Genomic DNA, 15551 nt, shown 5'->3' on the forward strand with positions numbered 1-15551 from the left:
CAGCTTAACTTCCCCTGTGCCTTTTCTTCTTCTGCAAAATAAATAATGCCTACTTTGCTGTGTTATAGAGAGAACTAGACATGATAATGCCTCTGTAACACTCAAAAAATGTTCCTGGCACAGAGAAAGACCTTAATAAGTTATACCCAATAATAGTTTATTGTTGCCTTTAGGTTTGTAGAGGGTAGCTTAAGGTAAGAGGTGGTAGGGACTTGCACAGGGGAAGGGGGGGAGACAGTGGGACAGTACTCCTAGAACACATCGGGGCAGACCTAGGCAAGTTAGTTCTGCTCAACAAATATTTTCTGAATGTTAGAACAAGTGTGGCCCTTTCCTTTGGGGAGTTCATAGAATAGTAGATCTGCAAGCATTTAATGTGATTCAAGCCATGGGAAAAGTATGTACAGAATAGAAGAGCAGCCGTGAGGAGAGTGAGATTAATTCTGTCTAGGAGGGCCAAAAAGGGCTTTGCAGAAAAGATGACAACTGGGCAGGGATTTTGAAGGATACCTAGGAGTTTTTCAGGTGATCAGGAGAGTCTGATACTTTTCCTGCCTTTTCACTTCCTATAAAAGTGAGACCTGTCCCAGGATTCCTTGACCATGTTTGGAGGACATGCAGTTTTGCAGAGGTCCATTTGAGACTGAGGAAGCTCCTTATTCTCCTTGAGTGGGCACAGGGATGAGAGCTAAAACTTATGCAAAGGGAAAGTACAGTCTCTCTATTCTCCCTTGCAACTTCCATTACTATACCAGAGCCTATATGAAGCCCATTTTGTGCAGGGTAGCATTGGTCTAGAGCTGGTAAGGCTCATCCAAGGAGGATCAGAAGCCTGGACTCTAAACCAGGAGACCTGGGTCCTTGTCCTCATTCACTGAAAGGTCATCAGTGGGATCTCTCCCCTCTTGGAGTTTCAGTTTATCCTTTGTAAAAGGATAGTGATTCCTAGTCTAGCCATCAACACAGAGGATTGTGTGGATCAAATGAAATAATGTGCATAAAAGGGCACTTTGCAAAGTGAATATATATGAATAGAAAGGCTAATTATTCTCATTTAATCTAGGCCAATCCCAAGGATAATATAGGCTCTGATCATTTTAATTAAGTGTTTTCTAGCCATTTTATCCCCCAGGACATAATCCATGGACATAGTCTGGGTTATGCCCAGTGCCTAGTATAAAGCCTGTCATTCCATCTTTTTCTTTCCTTATTTATTTATTTATTTATTTTAAAATTTTTTTTTAAATTTTATTTTTTCATCTTTTTCTTTCCTATGCAGAAAAGTACTTTGGAATGCCAGTGAGTGAGAAAGATATTGCAGGAATCCCCTTGAATTTTCCCTAATTTATAAAGAGTTTAAATTGTTTGCAAGTCTCAAGACTTTAGTTTTCACTAGTAAAAGCTAATCTAACAATATCCATGTATTGCTAAATAATGGTCGAGTATTCATCACAACCATGTCAACAAAAATATCAACATTTGTGGAACAGCATTGAATTGGCTCACTCTGTGCCAGTCTGTCTTCTAAGTATTTATACACATGAGCTTATTCATTCCTCCCCCAGCTGTTTGAAATAAGTATTGTTTATAGATGAGGAAACTGAGGCCCAGAAAGATTATGTATCTTACCCAAGGTCACGCAGCCAAGAAAAGGTGGATTTGAGATTTGTTTTTGTTTGTTTTGGATTTGAGATTTGAACCTAGGCTCTTGTGATGTAGAAGTCAGGAGGGGTCTGGGGCTGGGAGGCAGCTCTGCCTCTTGCCATGCTTGTGAACCTAGACAAGGCTACCCCCTCTCTGTGTGCAGGCTCCTTATCCCCAACAGTTGGGGATGCTCCATTCCAACCATGGTTGGAGGGGTGGCAAGACTGAGAGAGGTCTCACATGGCCACCTGGCCATTTCTGCCCATTTTAGCAGAGTTCTCCCGCCCAGCCTCCGTTAGTGAGAACCATGACACGGGACCTGATGGTGACAAGGCGGAGGAGGATGGCGAGTCTGGGGGTAGGAGGTCAGAGGCCGAGGAGGGAGAGGTCAGGACCCCTACCAAGATCAAGGAGCTAAAGGTAAGAGCTTGGCTTTCTCATACCCTCTGACTTGGGATCAAGAGGCTGATTATGGGTCAAGCCTCAGCCTTGGCGTTGAGGTGTTCCCAGCTATGGGGGAGGACCCTCATTATGGGATGGAAAGGGCCTTGCCCCATACCTCCTCCCCTAGTGTTGGGTGGTAGGCATGCTGCCCTCCCTGCACCCTTCCCCTCTTTTTGTCCTACTTCCCCACAGGGGCACTCTGTCCCTTCAAGAATCTCGGCCTCCTCTTGCCCACTCTTAATTTTCCCCTTTCACTATGTTCTGGGTCCTCATGGCCCCCTTCTTTCCCAGAGCCTGATGGGATGTACCTGTGGGTCCTCACAGGATGAGGTCTGAGTATGTTCCCCTCGTGCTGCCCTATGCATTTCCCACATACTTGTGCACACGCTCATGCAGGCACACATGGCCTCAGACTGGCATGCATTCACTCATAGTTGTTTACCTCCCTTACAGGAGGGGTCACAGACCCAGTGTGCAAACGTCATGCATGCACACGGACATGTGTGCACATGGGTATTAGAGCATATTTCCATTATGCAGTTGTAGCTTAGAGCACAGGCCCCTGAACACACATGCTGACCACAGAAGCATGAATACCCAGAGCCCTCCTGTCCTATCTACTCAGTGTGACTACTTGCTTTGCCCCCCAGTCCCCTTCTTCACCCCCACCCCTGGGCCAGCTCCCTGCCTCACACCCCACACCTTCTGGCTACCTCACTGCCCCGTGGGTGGTCCACCAGTGTCCCTGGTCTCTGCTCCCTGGGAGAGAGCCCTTTGGGCTACCTGCTGCACTGTACTGGGCCAGTGCAGTGCCTCTAATCCATTTGCTCTACTGACCCTGCTGGTTCCTTCTCCTTCTCCCACATCTCGCTAGCCGGAGCAGGAAACCACGCCGAGACACAAGCAGGAGGTACTGCATGGGACGTGTCACCATTTACCCAGCCATTCTAATCCGCAGCTCATTTGTCACCATCCCATAGTCCACCCCAGGCTCCTGTCCTGGCACCATCTCAGTTTCAGCTTTGCCTCTACTCGAGGCCATCCTCCTCCCCTATAGCCACCCCTTCCCTCCACCCCCCCTCCCACTCCATAGCCACCCTTACTGCCCCCATCCCACCTATCGAGCTCCCTGCTCAGATCCCACCCCCTAACCAACTGGTTCTCCCTCCCTCCTCACCCCTCCCTCTCTCTAACCAGCTTTATGCTCTGCCTCTTCCTACCACCTCATGCTTGTTTCCCAACTACTGACCATCACACCTGTGTCTACCAGCTCTTCTAGGTCATTCCGTGCTTTTATTGGTCTCATCTCCCCTGCCCCCACCCAACCCCTTCCTGAGACTCATCTCCCCACACCACCGTTTGGTCATGCCTCCATCTCATCTGTGTCCTCTGTGCCCTTGCCCTAAGCTTCTTTTTGTATCTATTGGCAACCAAAGGTGGGAGTGGGGGTTGGGTAGGGAGGGAGGAGCCTCAGAATGTTTCTGCCTCTTCTCACACCCCAGCTGTTCCTCCCTCTGCATGGGGCCTGCTGCTCCAGCTTTGTCTGGAGAGCCTCTTCTTTTCTCTTCCCTCTCCTCTTCTTCCTCCCACTGGTTGCTTCTCTCAACTTATTCCTCTGTGTTAATGACTTCTTCACGTTCACACAGTCCCCAACTCTTCATTTGAACCTTCACTGCAAGAGACGTGGGTCTATGGTTGGGCCTGAGGGACAGAACCAGGGGCTGGGGCATAAGGGCCTGGCCTTGGCATCCCCCAAATTGGGTTTCAGCCTCTTTGAGGGTCATTGGGTAATCCCCCTTAGGCCCCAGTCCCCCATCTGTACAGCAAGACATTTGGACTAGGTTTCCCCAGAGCCCCTAACCCTAACCAAGGATCCCAGGGTTCCACTGCTCCCTCTTGCCTTCGGGAATGCTGTGTACCCACAGAGCCAGCATGGCAGGTTCAGGATCCAAGGTCACAAGCCACATCTTAGATCCATTGCAGCTCAAACCCCCCACTCCCTTGTGCAAACTCTATCAGGTTTGACTTCTCAAACGTTGCTCTGAGGCAGTTCAGCTCAGGAGGGATATAGGAAGTACAGACAGATGTCTGGAGGGAAAGCAGAAGCCTCAATGGCATCAATTTCCTCCCTGAGATAACTCATGAGTCAGTCATAGCGGATCCTTGGGTAGCAGAGATAAGCCCAGGGGAAGATTTTAGCCTTTTCCAAGGGCAAGCTTGCCTTCCAGGTAGTTCTTCCAGAATCATCTGATTTGACTTTATAATAAGCAGAGATTGTCCATTTCTTGTCCTGAATTGAGTTGACATGAAGCCTCAGACAGCCTTGTGGATAAAGGCACTTGAGCTAATAGCCCACCCGCCCTTCCTGTAAAAGTAGGCTGATCCTCACTTGACCTAGAGGCAGATTACTGTATCACACTGCACTGGCTTGAGCTCAGACTTGGCAGTTTGATGGGGGACACGCCTGTGACTCCAGCTATACCCAGCTCAGGTCTTGTGCCCAGCTTGGGACTTACCTCCCTTCTTCCTGGTCTCCATTTCTCCTGCTCTCCTGAATACACTGCAGCTCTCTCTTTTCTCTATCTGGCCATATCTCAATCTGTTTGCTCTTGAGGAATTGGTATCTGCAAAATCCTGGGTGGTCAGGGAAGGGAGTGGTTCATGGTAGAGGATGCCGAACACGATCTTTTCCTGGCTCCTGTGTGGAAGCAGGGCTCATTTTTCTGAGTGTTCCTGGCTTTAGGAATATCTGTATTCTAGGCCCCCTCAGGCCTGAGCAACTCCTCTGTTTGGCTAAGAGGGATCTAGACTGGGGATCCTGCTGAGCATCATGATCCAAAGAAAGAACCAGGACCCTGGGAGCCAGGGAGTGAGCCAGAGTAGCCCAGTGAACAGGGTTGGCCAGTTCTCACTGGTTATAACCAGAAGGAAGTCACTTCCTTGCCCAATTGACACTGGACGCACAGCACCAGTGGGAACTCACCCAGTCTTATGGGATTTGGATTGCCTTGGATGTTCTGAGGCCAGGAGTCAGGCAGGGGGTAAGAAAAGATAGTGCTTGACAAGAAGCCTCTTCTTAATCTCAAGTGCTTTTTGCTTCTCTGTTTAATCTTAATTGCTTTGTGCACCTGTTGGGGCTAATCATCTCTGTCCCGTGTGGCTCATGGGGTGCATTGAGGGTGAGATAGAGTCCTGGAGGGGACTTGCCTTGCTGATGTCGGGCAGCAATGGCCACAGTTACCATCCGCTGCTCAGAGCTGTTCCTCTAACACCTGTTGTCCTCTCTATCCACCCCTAGTTCTTAGACAAGCCAGAAGATGTTTTGCTCAAGCACCAGGCCAGCATCAACGAGCTCAAGAGGACCCTAAAGGAACCCAACAGCAAACTGATCCACCGGGATCGAGACTGGGAGCGGGAGCGCAGGCTGCCTTCCTCCCCCGCCTCCCCCTCCCCCAAAGGCACCCCTGAAAAAGCCAACGAGGTAGGTCTCACCCTGAAGCCCTCAACAGGGGCTTTGGGTAAAGAGGGTCTGGAAGGTAGCTCTGCACTGACTTATACTCATCCTCCACAACCATATGTCTCCCCCAATTGCTGCATGAGGTGATGATGGGGATGGGGAGGTGGTGGTGGGTTAGGCTGGGAAAGACAAATTCACTAAATCTTGGAATCCTTGGCATCCCAGGGACCACCTTGAAAAATTCAAAGGACTTGCCGTGGCTTGGTATATTCCCCTTCCATCAGCCAGAGTATAATGGAAAGGTGTGTTTATTAGAAATGCAGGTTCTGGGGCCCCATGTCAGACCAACAGAATCAGAGTATTTGGAGATAGAGCCCTGAAATCAGCATTTTAAACAAGTGCCCCAGGTGATTCTCATGCTCACTAAATTTTGAGAATCCAAATAGTTGTATCCAGTAACCAGATCCTTTAGTGCCTATTGTGAAAACACAGATGGGTGGTGTGTGTGTGTGTGTATGTGTGTGTGAGGGGGTGTTCCCTCCTCGAAGGATCCTCGGAGCCCACTAGAGGGGAACAGATCCTCCGAGAAAATCAGAGCTGTGCCTCTTGCTTCAGAAAAGGATCCCACAGCCATCTGCCTTTCGGAGTGGAAAGCATGGGGTATTTTCTCAAATGAAAAAGAGATAAAGATAGGATCTTGAGGATTCCTATATTTATAATCCCAAGCTATTATTTTTAGCACTGCTAAATCTTGGTGATATTTACCCTCACTTATACTTAGGTGTTTTCTCTCTAGCACTGCTGCTTATTTGTCTCAAACCTAACTGATCTAGACTTATACCACCTAGGTTTGAATTCTGGCTCTGATTCCTGCTAGCTGGATGACTCTGAGCTTGTTACTTAACCTCTCTGAGCTTCCATTAGGTAGAGATAATAAAAGTACCTACCTCATTGGAATGTTGTAAGGATCCTGGGAGAGCAAACATAGAATGGCTGGTAAGGTACCTAGATGCTCAATAGGAGTTAATTATTGCTTCATTTTAAGAGTTCTGGGACTCACACAGAAGATTAATTTCAAATCAGCTTTTTTTCTTTTTTAAAAGATTTTATCTATTTGAGAAAAAAAGAGGGAGAATGAGCGTGAGTGGGTGGAGGAGCAAAGGGAAGGGGACAAGCAGACTCCATCCTGTGCAGGGAGCCCAGTGCAGGGCTCAATCCCACAATCCTGAGATGACCTGAGCCAAGATCAGGAGTCGGATGCTCAACCTACTGAGCCACCCAGGCACCCCCCAGAACTTTTAAAGTTGGAAGGACCCTCAGAACCTACTTGGTTCAAGGTCATCACTCTACAGATAGGGCACTGAGGCCCAGAATGGGAGCTTACTTGTTCACTCTGTAGCTGATAGAAGAGGGCCACACCTGCTTGTCTTACGCCCAGGCCATTGTATTTGCTGTTAAATCACAGCTGCCTGGGAGCAAGATCAAATCATGTGAAGACCAGAATAGAGTCAACTGTGTGTGTAATGGTCTCAAAATTTGGTGATGTAGTCATGATCTAATGAGGGAATGTTTGATTGAATCAGCTCTCCCCATGACCCTGACATGCAGGATAACAAGGCCTTGTCCAGTGAGGCTGCTATGATAGTTCCCTGGCTGGTGATTCACAAAATGAGGGATGCTTTGAGGGTCTTTAGATCCAGTGCCATTGAAGGAGGGCAAACGTGCATCTACCGAGGGCCTCTGTGGTCACCCCTGGTAGGTACGAGACCCTGAGACACTGGACTGGGCCATAGGGACTGGTCTAGTGATCCAGGTACATGCCCCATTCCTCCTGTCCTGAGAGACTTGACCAGAGTGGCCTGGCTGTGGCTGAGGAGGGATGCAGTGGCCTTTGAAAGGGTCTGGCTCCAGCAGAGAAGGGCAGGACCAGCCAAGGGGAGCTGGGCTGGGGAACTCCTGGGCACCTCAGAGCAGCCTGGCCTAGGAGTGTGCCCCACCTGCCGGTGATAGCTGGAACTGCTGGAAGATGGGTCTTCCTCAAAGGTAGGGTCTGTTCCAACCCTTGCCCCTCACTGTTGCCCCAAGAAGTGTAGTCCACTGCTAGAAAGAGAAAATTCTGGTCCAAGAGCTCACCTTGGAGCTACAGACCATTCAACTGGTTTCCAGGGCCTACTAACATTTAGAAAGAGGCCTTTGAAGATTTGGGAATGGGGAGAAGCTGTAAACAAGGACTGGACTGGGTTCTTTTTTTTTTTTTTTTTTGGACTGGGTTCTTAGGTGAGTGGTATCACCTCTCTGAGCCTCACTGCCTAGTCAGTCCATCTAAAGAGGGACCAGAATTGCCATTCCATAGCATTACTAGGAAGGCTGAGTGAGATAATGAGTATAAAAGCGCTTTATAAACTAGGTAGTACTATACAGTCATAGACCATCACTGATGGTGACTGGAATTCCTGATTGGACTTTGCATTTGGCTCTTCCGCAGGGATGTGTCATCAGAGGTCCTGGTAGTTTCTTCATATATTATTGGACCTCATCTAGGCCGAGGAGAAAACAGTGGGAACTTAAAATAAGGACTCCAAACTTTAATTTTTCTAAAGGATTTATTTATTTATTTATTTATTTATTTATTTATTTATTTATTTATTTGAGAGAGAGCGCGCGCACAAGAGCTGGGGGAGGGGCAGAGAGAGAAGCTGGCTCCTTGCTGAGCAGGGAGCCCGACTTGGGGCTCGATCCCAGGACCCTGGGATTGTGATTGGACCGAAGGCAAATACCTAACTGACTGAGCCACTCAGGCTCCCGGGACTTCAAAACTTTAAAGAAAAGTTCCCATTTGCCAAACCCAGGTTTTCATTTCAAAGATAATTTTTGAAGGGCTAAGAGCCAAACTGCAGGATTGAACCATGGGCTAAACCAAAGATGTCCAGGGCAGACTTGGAATCGAGTCTGAGTGACTTGGCTTTACAGCTTCTAGATTGAGAGCCTCTTGAATGCAAGTGGTATGGCTCCTCACCCTTTTCACTGAGGGCAGTGACAAAAGAGTCTGAAGCCACGTTATTGAGGCAGCCCCGGTGGCTCAGCGGTTTAGCACCACCTTCGGCCCGGGGCGTGATCCTGGAGACCCGGGATCCAGTCCCACTTCAGGCCCCCTGCATGGAGCCTGCATCTCCTTCTGCCTGTGTCTCTGCCTCTCTCTCTCTCTCTCTCTCTCCTCTGTGTCTCTCATGAATAAATAAATAAAATCTTAAAAAGAAAAAAAAAAGAAGCCACGTTACTGACTGGCAGCTGACCGTGGGCTTCCTTTCCTTAAAGCTCCCCTCTCTCTCATCCCACTGGCTCCTTCCTGACCTAAGCCACAAACCCTAAGAGTGTGGGATTTACAAAGCTGGGCTATTTACAGGGTCTGTGTGTGTGTCTCTTCTGCTTTCTTCCTGTCTCTCTCCCTTTCTTCCTGTCTCTGTCTCTCCTTCCCTTCCTCCCTCTTTCCCTTTCCTCTGGCCCTGGGCCTCCCCTGCAGTCCCAGAGGACCCAGGACACCTCTCCGCAGGACTTGGCACCTGAGCCTGGGACGGCCACAGGCTGGGAAGTGTTCACTCAGAAAAGCCTCGCAGCGTCTCCTGAGGTTACTGTCGGCACTTCCCCACCCACTCAGCCACCCTAATGGTCTCAAGAAAACCCTTTCTGTGGGGTGAGGGGGGTGAATAGGCTCTGCCATGCAGGTGGGAGCCGTGGGTAGCCCTTGTGTCCCTATGCTGTGACAAACAATTGTCCCCATCTCAGGGATCCATAAAGGGCCGGCCCCTTCCTCATCCTTTCTTTCTCAGGCATCAGGCCTGAGACCATATTCTGGAAAGAGAGGACGGTCTGAGTCTGGCTCTGGCATCAAAGGGGAGACTGAAATGATCTCCTTCTCATGGGCCTTCCTGACTTGAGAGGCAGGCTCTGATGTCTAGACTTGGGATCAGGGTTCATGGCACCTTAAATACCTTCTGCCCTGAGGTGTTTTCTCCATTCAGATCTGTTTTTTCCATTCAGAAGCCTGAGTAAGGTCTAACAGTGACTGTTTAGAAGATGGCCCCACATTCATCCTCCACCTTTATCTTCTCTAAACTCCTCATGCCAGGCAGGCAAAAAAATGGGCATCTTGCTCCAAGGGGTTTCCTTGGAGTTGAAGAGATGTGGGCCAGGCGATTGTTCTAATGAGGAGGATTTATTTCTGCACCCAGGAAGGCAGGAGGTGGAGGGCTCTTGGGACTTGCTGTGTCCTGCTAGGCATGGAATCCAGGCCCAGGAATGAAGGTCTGCATCTTCCTCTGTGCCTACAGCTCGTAGGCTATCAGGATTAGAGGGTATTGAGCCATCATCTGGGTGGAATTTCCTTCCCCCTGATATCTGACCCTCCCGGTTACACGTAGTATGTATGAGGGCATCTCCCTTTTTTAATTCCCATGGAAAAATTTTCTAGTTGCTGAAAATGTGCTGAAACTGTAAAAGAGACATGAGTCAGCGACATACATGGTAAAACAGAATTTTACTCTGAATTTTTCCTCAATGTGAACCTAAAAACAACTATCAGCACTCTCTCTTGAGAGGAGTTGGACAGGAGTCAATAGCATCCCAAGGTTAGGGAAATAGTGATGCCTTGGAACAGAGAGATGCTCCTGGAGTAAAGGACAGGTGCCTATACTCTGGAGCAGGAGTGATGGGCAACATGCGTCCTTCATCAGCATCCCTGCAAATTATTTATCCAGCCCCTTCCACAGAGGTGGCTCTTGCCATTCTTCACAGGGGATCATTTTGGCTTCAGTCATCTATGGGAAATTTTCACATTCCTTTTCATGTGAATTAAAATCTGCCCATCTGCCCTTCTGAGTTACCTGTTTGGGCCTCCCTCTGCCGGCTGCTGCCTGAGGATCTGCTTGGCATCCTCCTTCAGGACTGTGCCTCAGAGTTCAACACCTCCCCTCCCCCTGAACACTCCTTTCTCCAAACGTTTCTTCCAGAGCGTGGTTTCTAGAGGGCTCCTTGTCCTGCATCCCCTCCTCTGGGTGTCTCCTGTAAAGAGCAGGGCCCGAAATGTGACGCAGAGCCCTAGGTCAGGAGTGAACAGCACAGTGTCAGCAGAACCTCCTGGCTGGAGATTTTCTCCTCTTGGTTACTTGTGTGGGAACAGAGCTGCTCTCCCTCTTCATCCAGCTTTGGCTCCTAGCTGCAGTACCTCCACCCCTCAGAACAGGGGACACTCAGAGCTGGCAATGAGGGTCCCCTGGCTCAATGGAAAGAATGATTGTGGCACTGCCAGACATGATCCCATCTCCCATCTTGTAATGGGGTCAGGATGGCTTTTGGACCAACCCCCAGGGATAAGTGCAGCCCCTCCAGTGCCTTGGTGCCAGTGAAGCTTTCTCTTTTTTGTTCAGTTATTTTTTTCTCTTCAGGATTTTCACTTGTTAAAAGCAGAGCCTCTTCTTTCCTCACTGCACCCTCTGTGATCTGTGCAAGCCACTTCCCCTCTGGGAATCTCAATTTCCCCTTTTGAAATAAGGGCAATTGTACCTGCTTCACAGGTTGCCACTTGGATTAAATGTAATAACTTTAGACAAAAGGCTGACCTTGTCTGGCACAAATTAAATATAGGTACCTGTTTCTTTTTTTCTTCCTGCAGAGCCTTTCTTTCTATACTGTGCTAGTTCCCACCCTACTCAGCCTGATTTCTAAGCTCCTAGTTTCTAGAAACTAGTTTCTAGTTAGACTTGGGGCAAGAATGTTCCAATAGGGGTCTCATTGACCATCTTGGGCCACCATTTCCAGGCTCATGATGTCAGTACAAGCTGAAATAGGAGCCACTGAGGGCACCTGCTTCTTCAGTACAAGAGAAATGAGACCTGGTTTCTATAGGCTCTGAAGGACTTTGCTCTGGGATGGTTCAAGCAGTGTCCTGAGGCTTAGCAACCCAAAGTAGAATCCCAGAAACCTATACCTGGGCCTTCTGCCTTCCTCTTATCTCTCTTACCTCTTTAAAAAGGTTTAAGTCCCTAAAAACCATGGACATTTTGCTAACATGGATTGACAGAGTGGAGGTGAGAGAGTTTACGATGCTCCCTGATCCTTCAGAATCCTTCAGATCTCTTGGGATCTGATTGATTCCTCACCAAGTCATAACCAGAATCAGAGCCCAGTCCTTCACATCTCTCACCTCATGTGGGGAGCAGTTTCTGGCACATTTTCCCATGGAGGCACTTCCCAGACGTGGGGTCAGAGACTGGATTCTAGACCTGCCTTTGCCCCTAGCTTACTCTCTGACCTTGGACGTGGTGTTTACCTTCTCCAGACCTGTTTCCACATCTGTGCCACGAGGGGCCTGAGTCAGAGCAGTGATTTTAAAGGAGGGCTATACCTTGGCACCCGGGCAGCCAAGGCCTCCAGCTCCAACATGGCAGCCCGTATTTGGCTTACATATTGAACTTCCATTGAGATTTTTGTGAAGAAAGTCTTCTGAGGCTGCACGATTAGAATTCCAATGGCCTTCTGGCTTTTTAAAAACAATTCTGAAGTCTGTCATTCCTCCTAAGTGTTGTTTGAAGGACTCTGGGAGAGATGGAGGCCTGTTTTCTTGATAGTTTGACAGTGCTACATTCTTGTTGGTGCTTTTGACCAATGATGACTCTTGGATTTTTAGATATTTTCCTTCAGTGATGTCTTCTGGTCAACACTTTTCTACTCTTTCCATGGATTTTATTAGATTTCTCCAAAAATAGGCCTTCATATTCTTTTCTTTGGGAACGAACCCTGCAAAGTTCAAGCTATTCAAGCCATTGTGGTGACTAGTACTGATCCCTTTAGCTGAAGATTTGGCATTTTTCATTCTAATCTCTTTCCTTCCCAGAAACTCTTATAGGAAAGTCAGATTTCAGGCTGTGGCCTATGGAACTTAATCCAGTGCTTTCCCTCTTGACATTAGATCATAGTTGGGATCCGTGTTCTATAGGCTATGAGATAAGTTGGCAAGGATCCCAGGCATCCAAAATCAGGCAGTCTTTTTCTGACTCTTATCATGAACTAGTTGTGATGTTGGGGAAGTCACTGACCTTCTGCAGGCTTCAGTTTACCCATTTGTATGGTGAGGAAATTGGACCAGAGGATATCTTAGGAGTTCTTTTTGCTCTAACAGTCAACGATTCCATGTGATGTAAGTTACTTTCCTCTGTGACAGTGGCAGTTGTGTTATTAAAAGAGGAAGAGGAAGAGTCCTGGCCCATCCATGGATGTCCATTGTCCCATGATTAACATGGGGAGGGCTTGAGACCCCATCCCATTTTACCAAGTTGGGGTAGTGTTTGACGGGAGTTGGTAAATGTTTGTAGGGTGCTTTAATGGGAAGGAGGTCTTTGATGAGGCTGACTAGCATTGTCATGCCTTTCTCTCTCCCCAGCCAGTTCTGGGGGACATGCTGACCTTTTGGTGGTAGATTGGTACCTTCTTACAGAGGAAAAAGTGACCCATTCTTCAGGTGCCTGATATTTCATGTTAACTCTTCTTGCTCCAATTGAAACACAGGGTTCAGAGCATTGGGTATTTATAGAAAGAGAGTACACTAGGCCAGAAGAACGCCTGAAAGTGGCCACCATGCAGCAGGAAGGAAGTAAGACAGGCCTCGAAGATATCCTTGCTGATGGCAGACTCTCCAAGGTAGACGTCCTGGTGGACAAGTTCAAAGTTGAAGTGGCCACAGAAGAAACAGTGGGAGTGAGAAGAGCAAAGACCCAGCAACAAGGAAGAATGATCGCAAGTCCTGAAGACTTTGAGTCAGTATGGGAGGAAGGCCCCTGGGTCAGGAAAGGCCCAGGAGGGGCCTCTCTGGCTGCAGGCTGCACCCCGGCAGAAAACCTCCTTGAGGGCTCCCAGTTGAGGGTGGGCACTGGGGAGGCAGCCATCAAGAAGCGCTGGATCTCAGGTGGTCAGCTGGAGGGCCAGATGGAGCTGAGGAAGGAGCTGGAAGAGTTCCAGGCTTGGGGAAGACCCGCTGCCTCAGGAAGCAGGTCAGCAGAGGCTGATGTCCCCTCTCCAGCCTCTGACAAGGGAGGACTCCAGTCGTTTCTGCTGGACCCAGCCCAGTCGGAAGCCAGAGGTGACTCGAGTGATGAAACCGAACCTTCCTTTGCAGAGAGGAGCTTCTATCTGAACTATGGAGAGAAAGATTCTGAAGACCAAGTCCTCCCACCACCCCTGGAAAAGAGGGAAGAGCACTCAGATGCCCTTCCTGTTGATGACACCAGGCTGGAGCTCTCAGACAAGCTCACAGAGAGCTCTGAGCTTATTTCCTTGGACCTACAGGGCTCTGCTGCAGCTTCCAGCAGGAACAAGGATGAAGAGGGTAAAACCCACACAGCTTCCTTAGAGGAAGGGGCAGGGTCCCCCGAAAACCACGTAAGACCAGATGGCCTGGAGGCCTCTGTCGAGCAGCTGGGGAAGGGACCTTCTCCAAAGCAGACATTTGCTGAGGACTGGGAAGTGGCTGGGCGGGGGGTGGAAGGAGAATGTAGCCACCCAGCATCCAACGTAGGCACAGAGGAAAAGGCCGAGAAAAATCCCCCCGCAGGATGGAAGAACCACTCACCCCACAGAGGAGGGGGCATGTGCCCAGACCTCCCAGCCTGCACCCTTCCGCAGGCCATCCCTCCTAATGATGTCAGGAAGCCAGCCAAACCAGACAGAAGCAACTTCCTGCCTCAAGACAGGGGACTGGTTCACATCCAAACAGGAGAACCTGCGATGGAGGACAGAAAGGCCTCAGCGTTTCTTCAGATGGAGGTGATCGCCCCCCTCCCGGCCTCTCCTGGTCCTTTTCAGGCTCAGGCAGCTCCAGAGGAAACCTTTCCAAGCCCAGCCCCTCGTGGGTCAGGGGAGCCTCTGCAGCTTTGGGGTCGGGATCCTTTTGGAGAACAGTCTCCTGTGTTTCTTAAACATGCCCATCCTTTGAAAGAGAGCCCAGAGCCCAAGGACCGAATAGGACCACTCGTGACCCCAGATGGAGGTGAGCGCAGGGCACCTCCCGTTGCTAGCAGAAAGCCCAGATTTGTCTCTGAAGAAGCTGAGGGCGCTGTACCCCCTTCAGGGAAGCAGAGGGAGATGACCTCTTTCCAGGCCAGGGGCCAAGAGGGCTCCCTGGAAGATATTAGCAAGACCTCAGTGGCCAACAAAATTCGGATCTTTGAGACCCATGGAGCTGAAACTCGCCGAGCAAGTCAAGGTGAAACAAGGGCCCTAATAAACGAGTTGTCTTCAGATGCCTCCACGGGTCAGGTAGAGCAGCAGCGGAATAAGCTTTTGGACCTGGGCTTCGTCCAACTCCAGCCCCCAGGAGACTTCACTGGCCCCAAAGCCACCCATTCCTCAGTAATGCCACTGGCTACCAGATACTTCAGGGAGGACACATCCCACCAGGAAGGATGCACGGAACCGGTGTCCCCTGATTCAGGCTGCGAAACAGCGCTGGAGGAAACCCCTGGGGGAGCTGGCCACGTGAGCCCCCGCCCCACCACTGCCCCCCAGCTGGGGGAGCGGACCGCATGCTACGTAGCTCTGTAGAAGCATGTTTCAGGGGCCCCTCGTCATTACTGCGATCAGAGGCTGCTTGTCCATTCCTATGAGTTATTTTCCCTAAACAGGCCCGAGCATAGCCCAGGCGGAATGATGGGTTCATCTGCTTGGCCCCTGTTAGCTTAGCCACAGAGACCCCTCAGCTTTTGGTGTGACCTGGTGCCCAGAGGGTCACGCCACCCCAGTGGAGAAGGTGGCACCACCACCAGCAAACTACACATACTTGCTTTGCCTTGCTGCCCCCACCTGCTGGGCTCCTACCTGTTTTGCTTGGCTTATCCAACGATCTTCCTTCATCCTTTCCCTTCCCTGGTTTTCCTGCCTTGGGGAAGCTGACAGTCCAGAAGTTTTCATCCTTCGCTTCTGGTTCCCTCTTGGTCCCACTGCCAAGTTCCTTTCTGCC

General features: G+C 49.6%; 1 protein-coding gene across 26 annotated transcripts in view; it reads left to right on the plus strand.

The window, feature by feature from the left end:
* The window catches only part of EPB41L1 (erythrocyte membrane protein band 4.1 like 1), a 143547-nt gene that overhangs the window by 103887 nt on the left and 24109 nt on the right, over window positions 1-15551 (plus strand). For 11 of the 26 annotated variants that reach the window (XM_025469924.3, XM_025469930.3, XM_025469932.3 and 8 more), the window contains 5 exons: window positions 1916-2064; window positions 2963-2998; window positions 5387-5569; window positions 9066-9170; window positions 13106-15070. In XM_025469924.3, coding sequence (XP_025325709.1) covers window positions 1916-2064; window positions 2963-2998; window positions 5387-5569; window positions 9066-9170; window positions 13106-15070 — 2438 coding nt within the window. The remainder of the gene's footprint in view (window positions 1-1915; window positions 2065-2962; window positions 2999-5386; window positions 5570-9065; window positions 9171-13105; window positions 15071-15551) is intronic. The other 15 variants (XM_049100177.1, XM_025469935.3, XM_049100183.1 and 12 more) reach the window with 7 other exon arrangements.

This window comes from Canis lupus, chromosome 24 (genome assembly GCF_003254725.2).
Source record: "Canis lupus dingo isolate Sandy chromosome 24, ASM325472v2, whole genome shotgun sequence".
Taxonomy (NCBI): domain Eukaryota; kingdom Metazoa; phylum Chordata; class Mammalia; order Carnivora; family Canidae; genus Canis; species Canis lupus.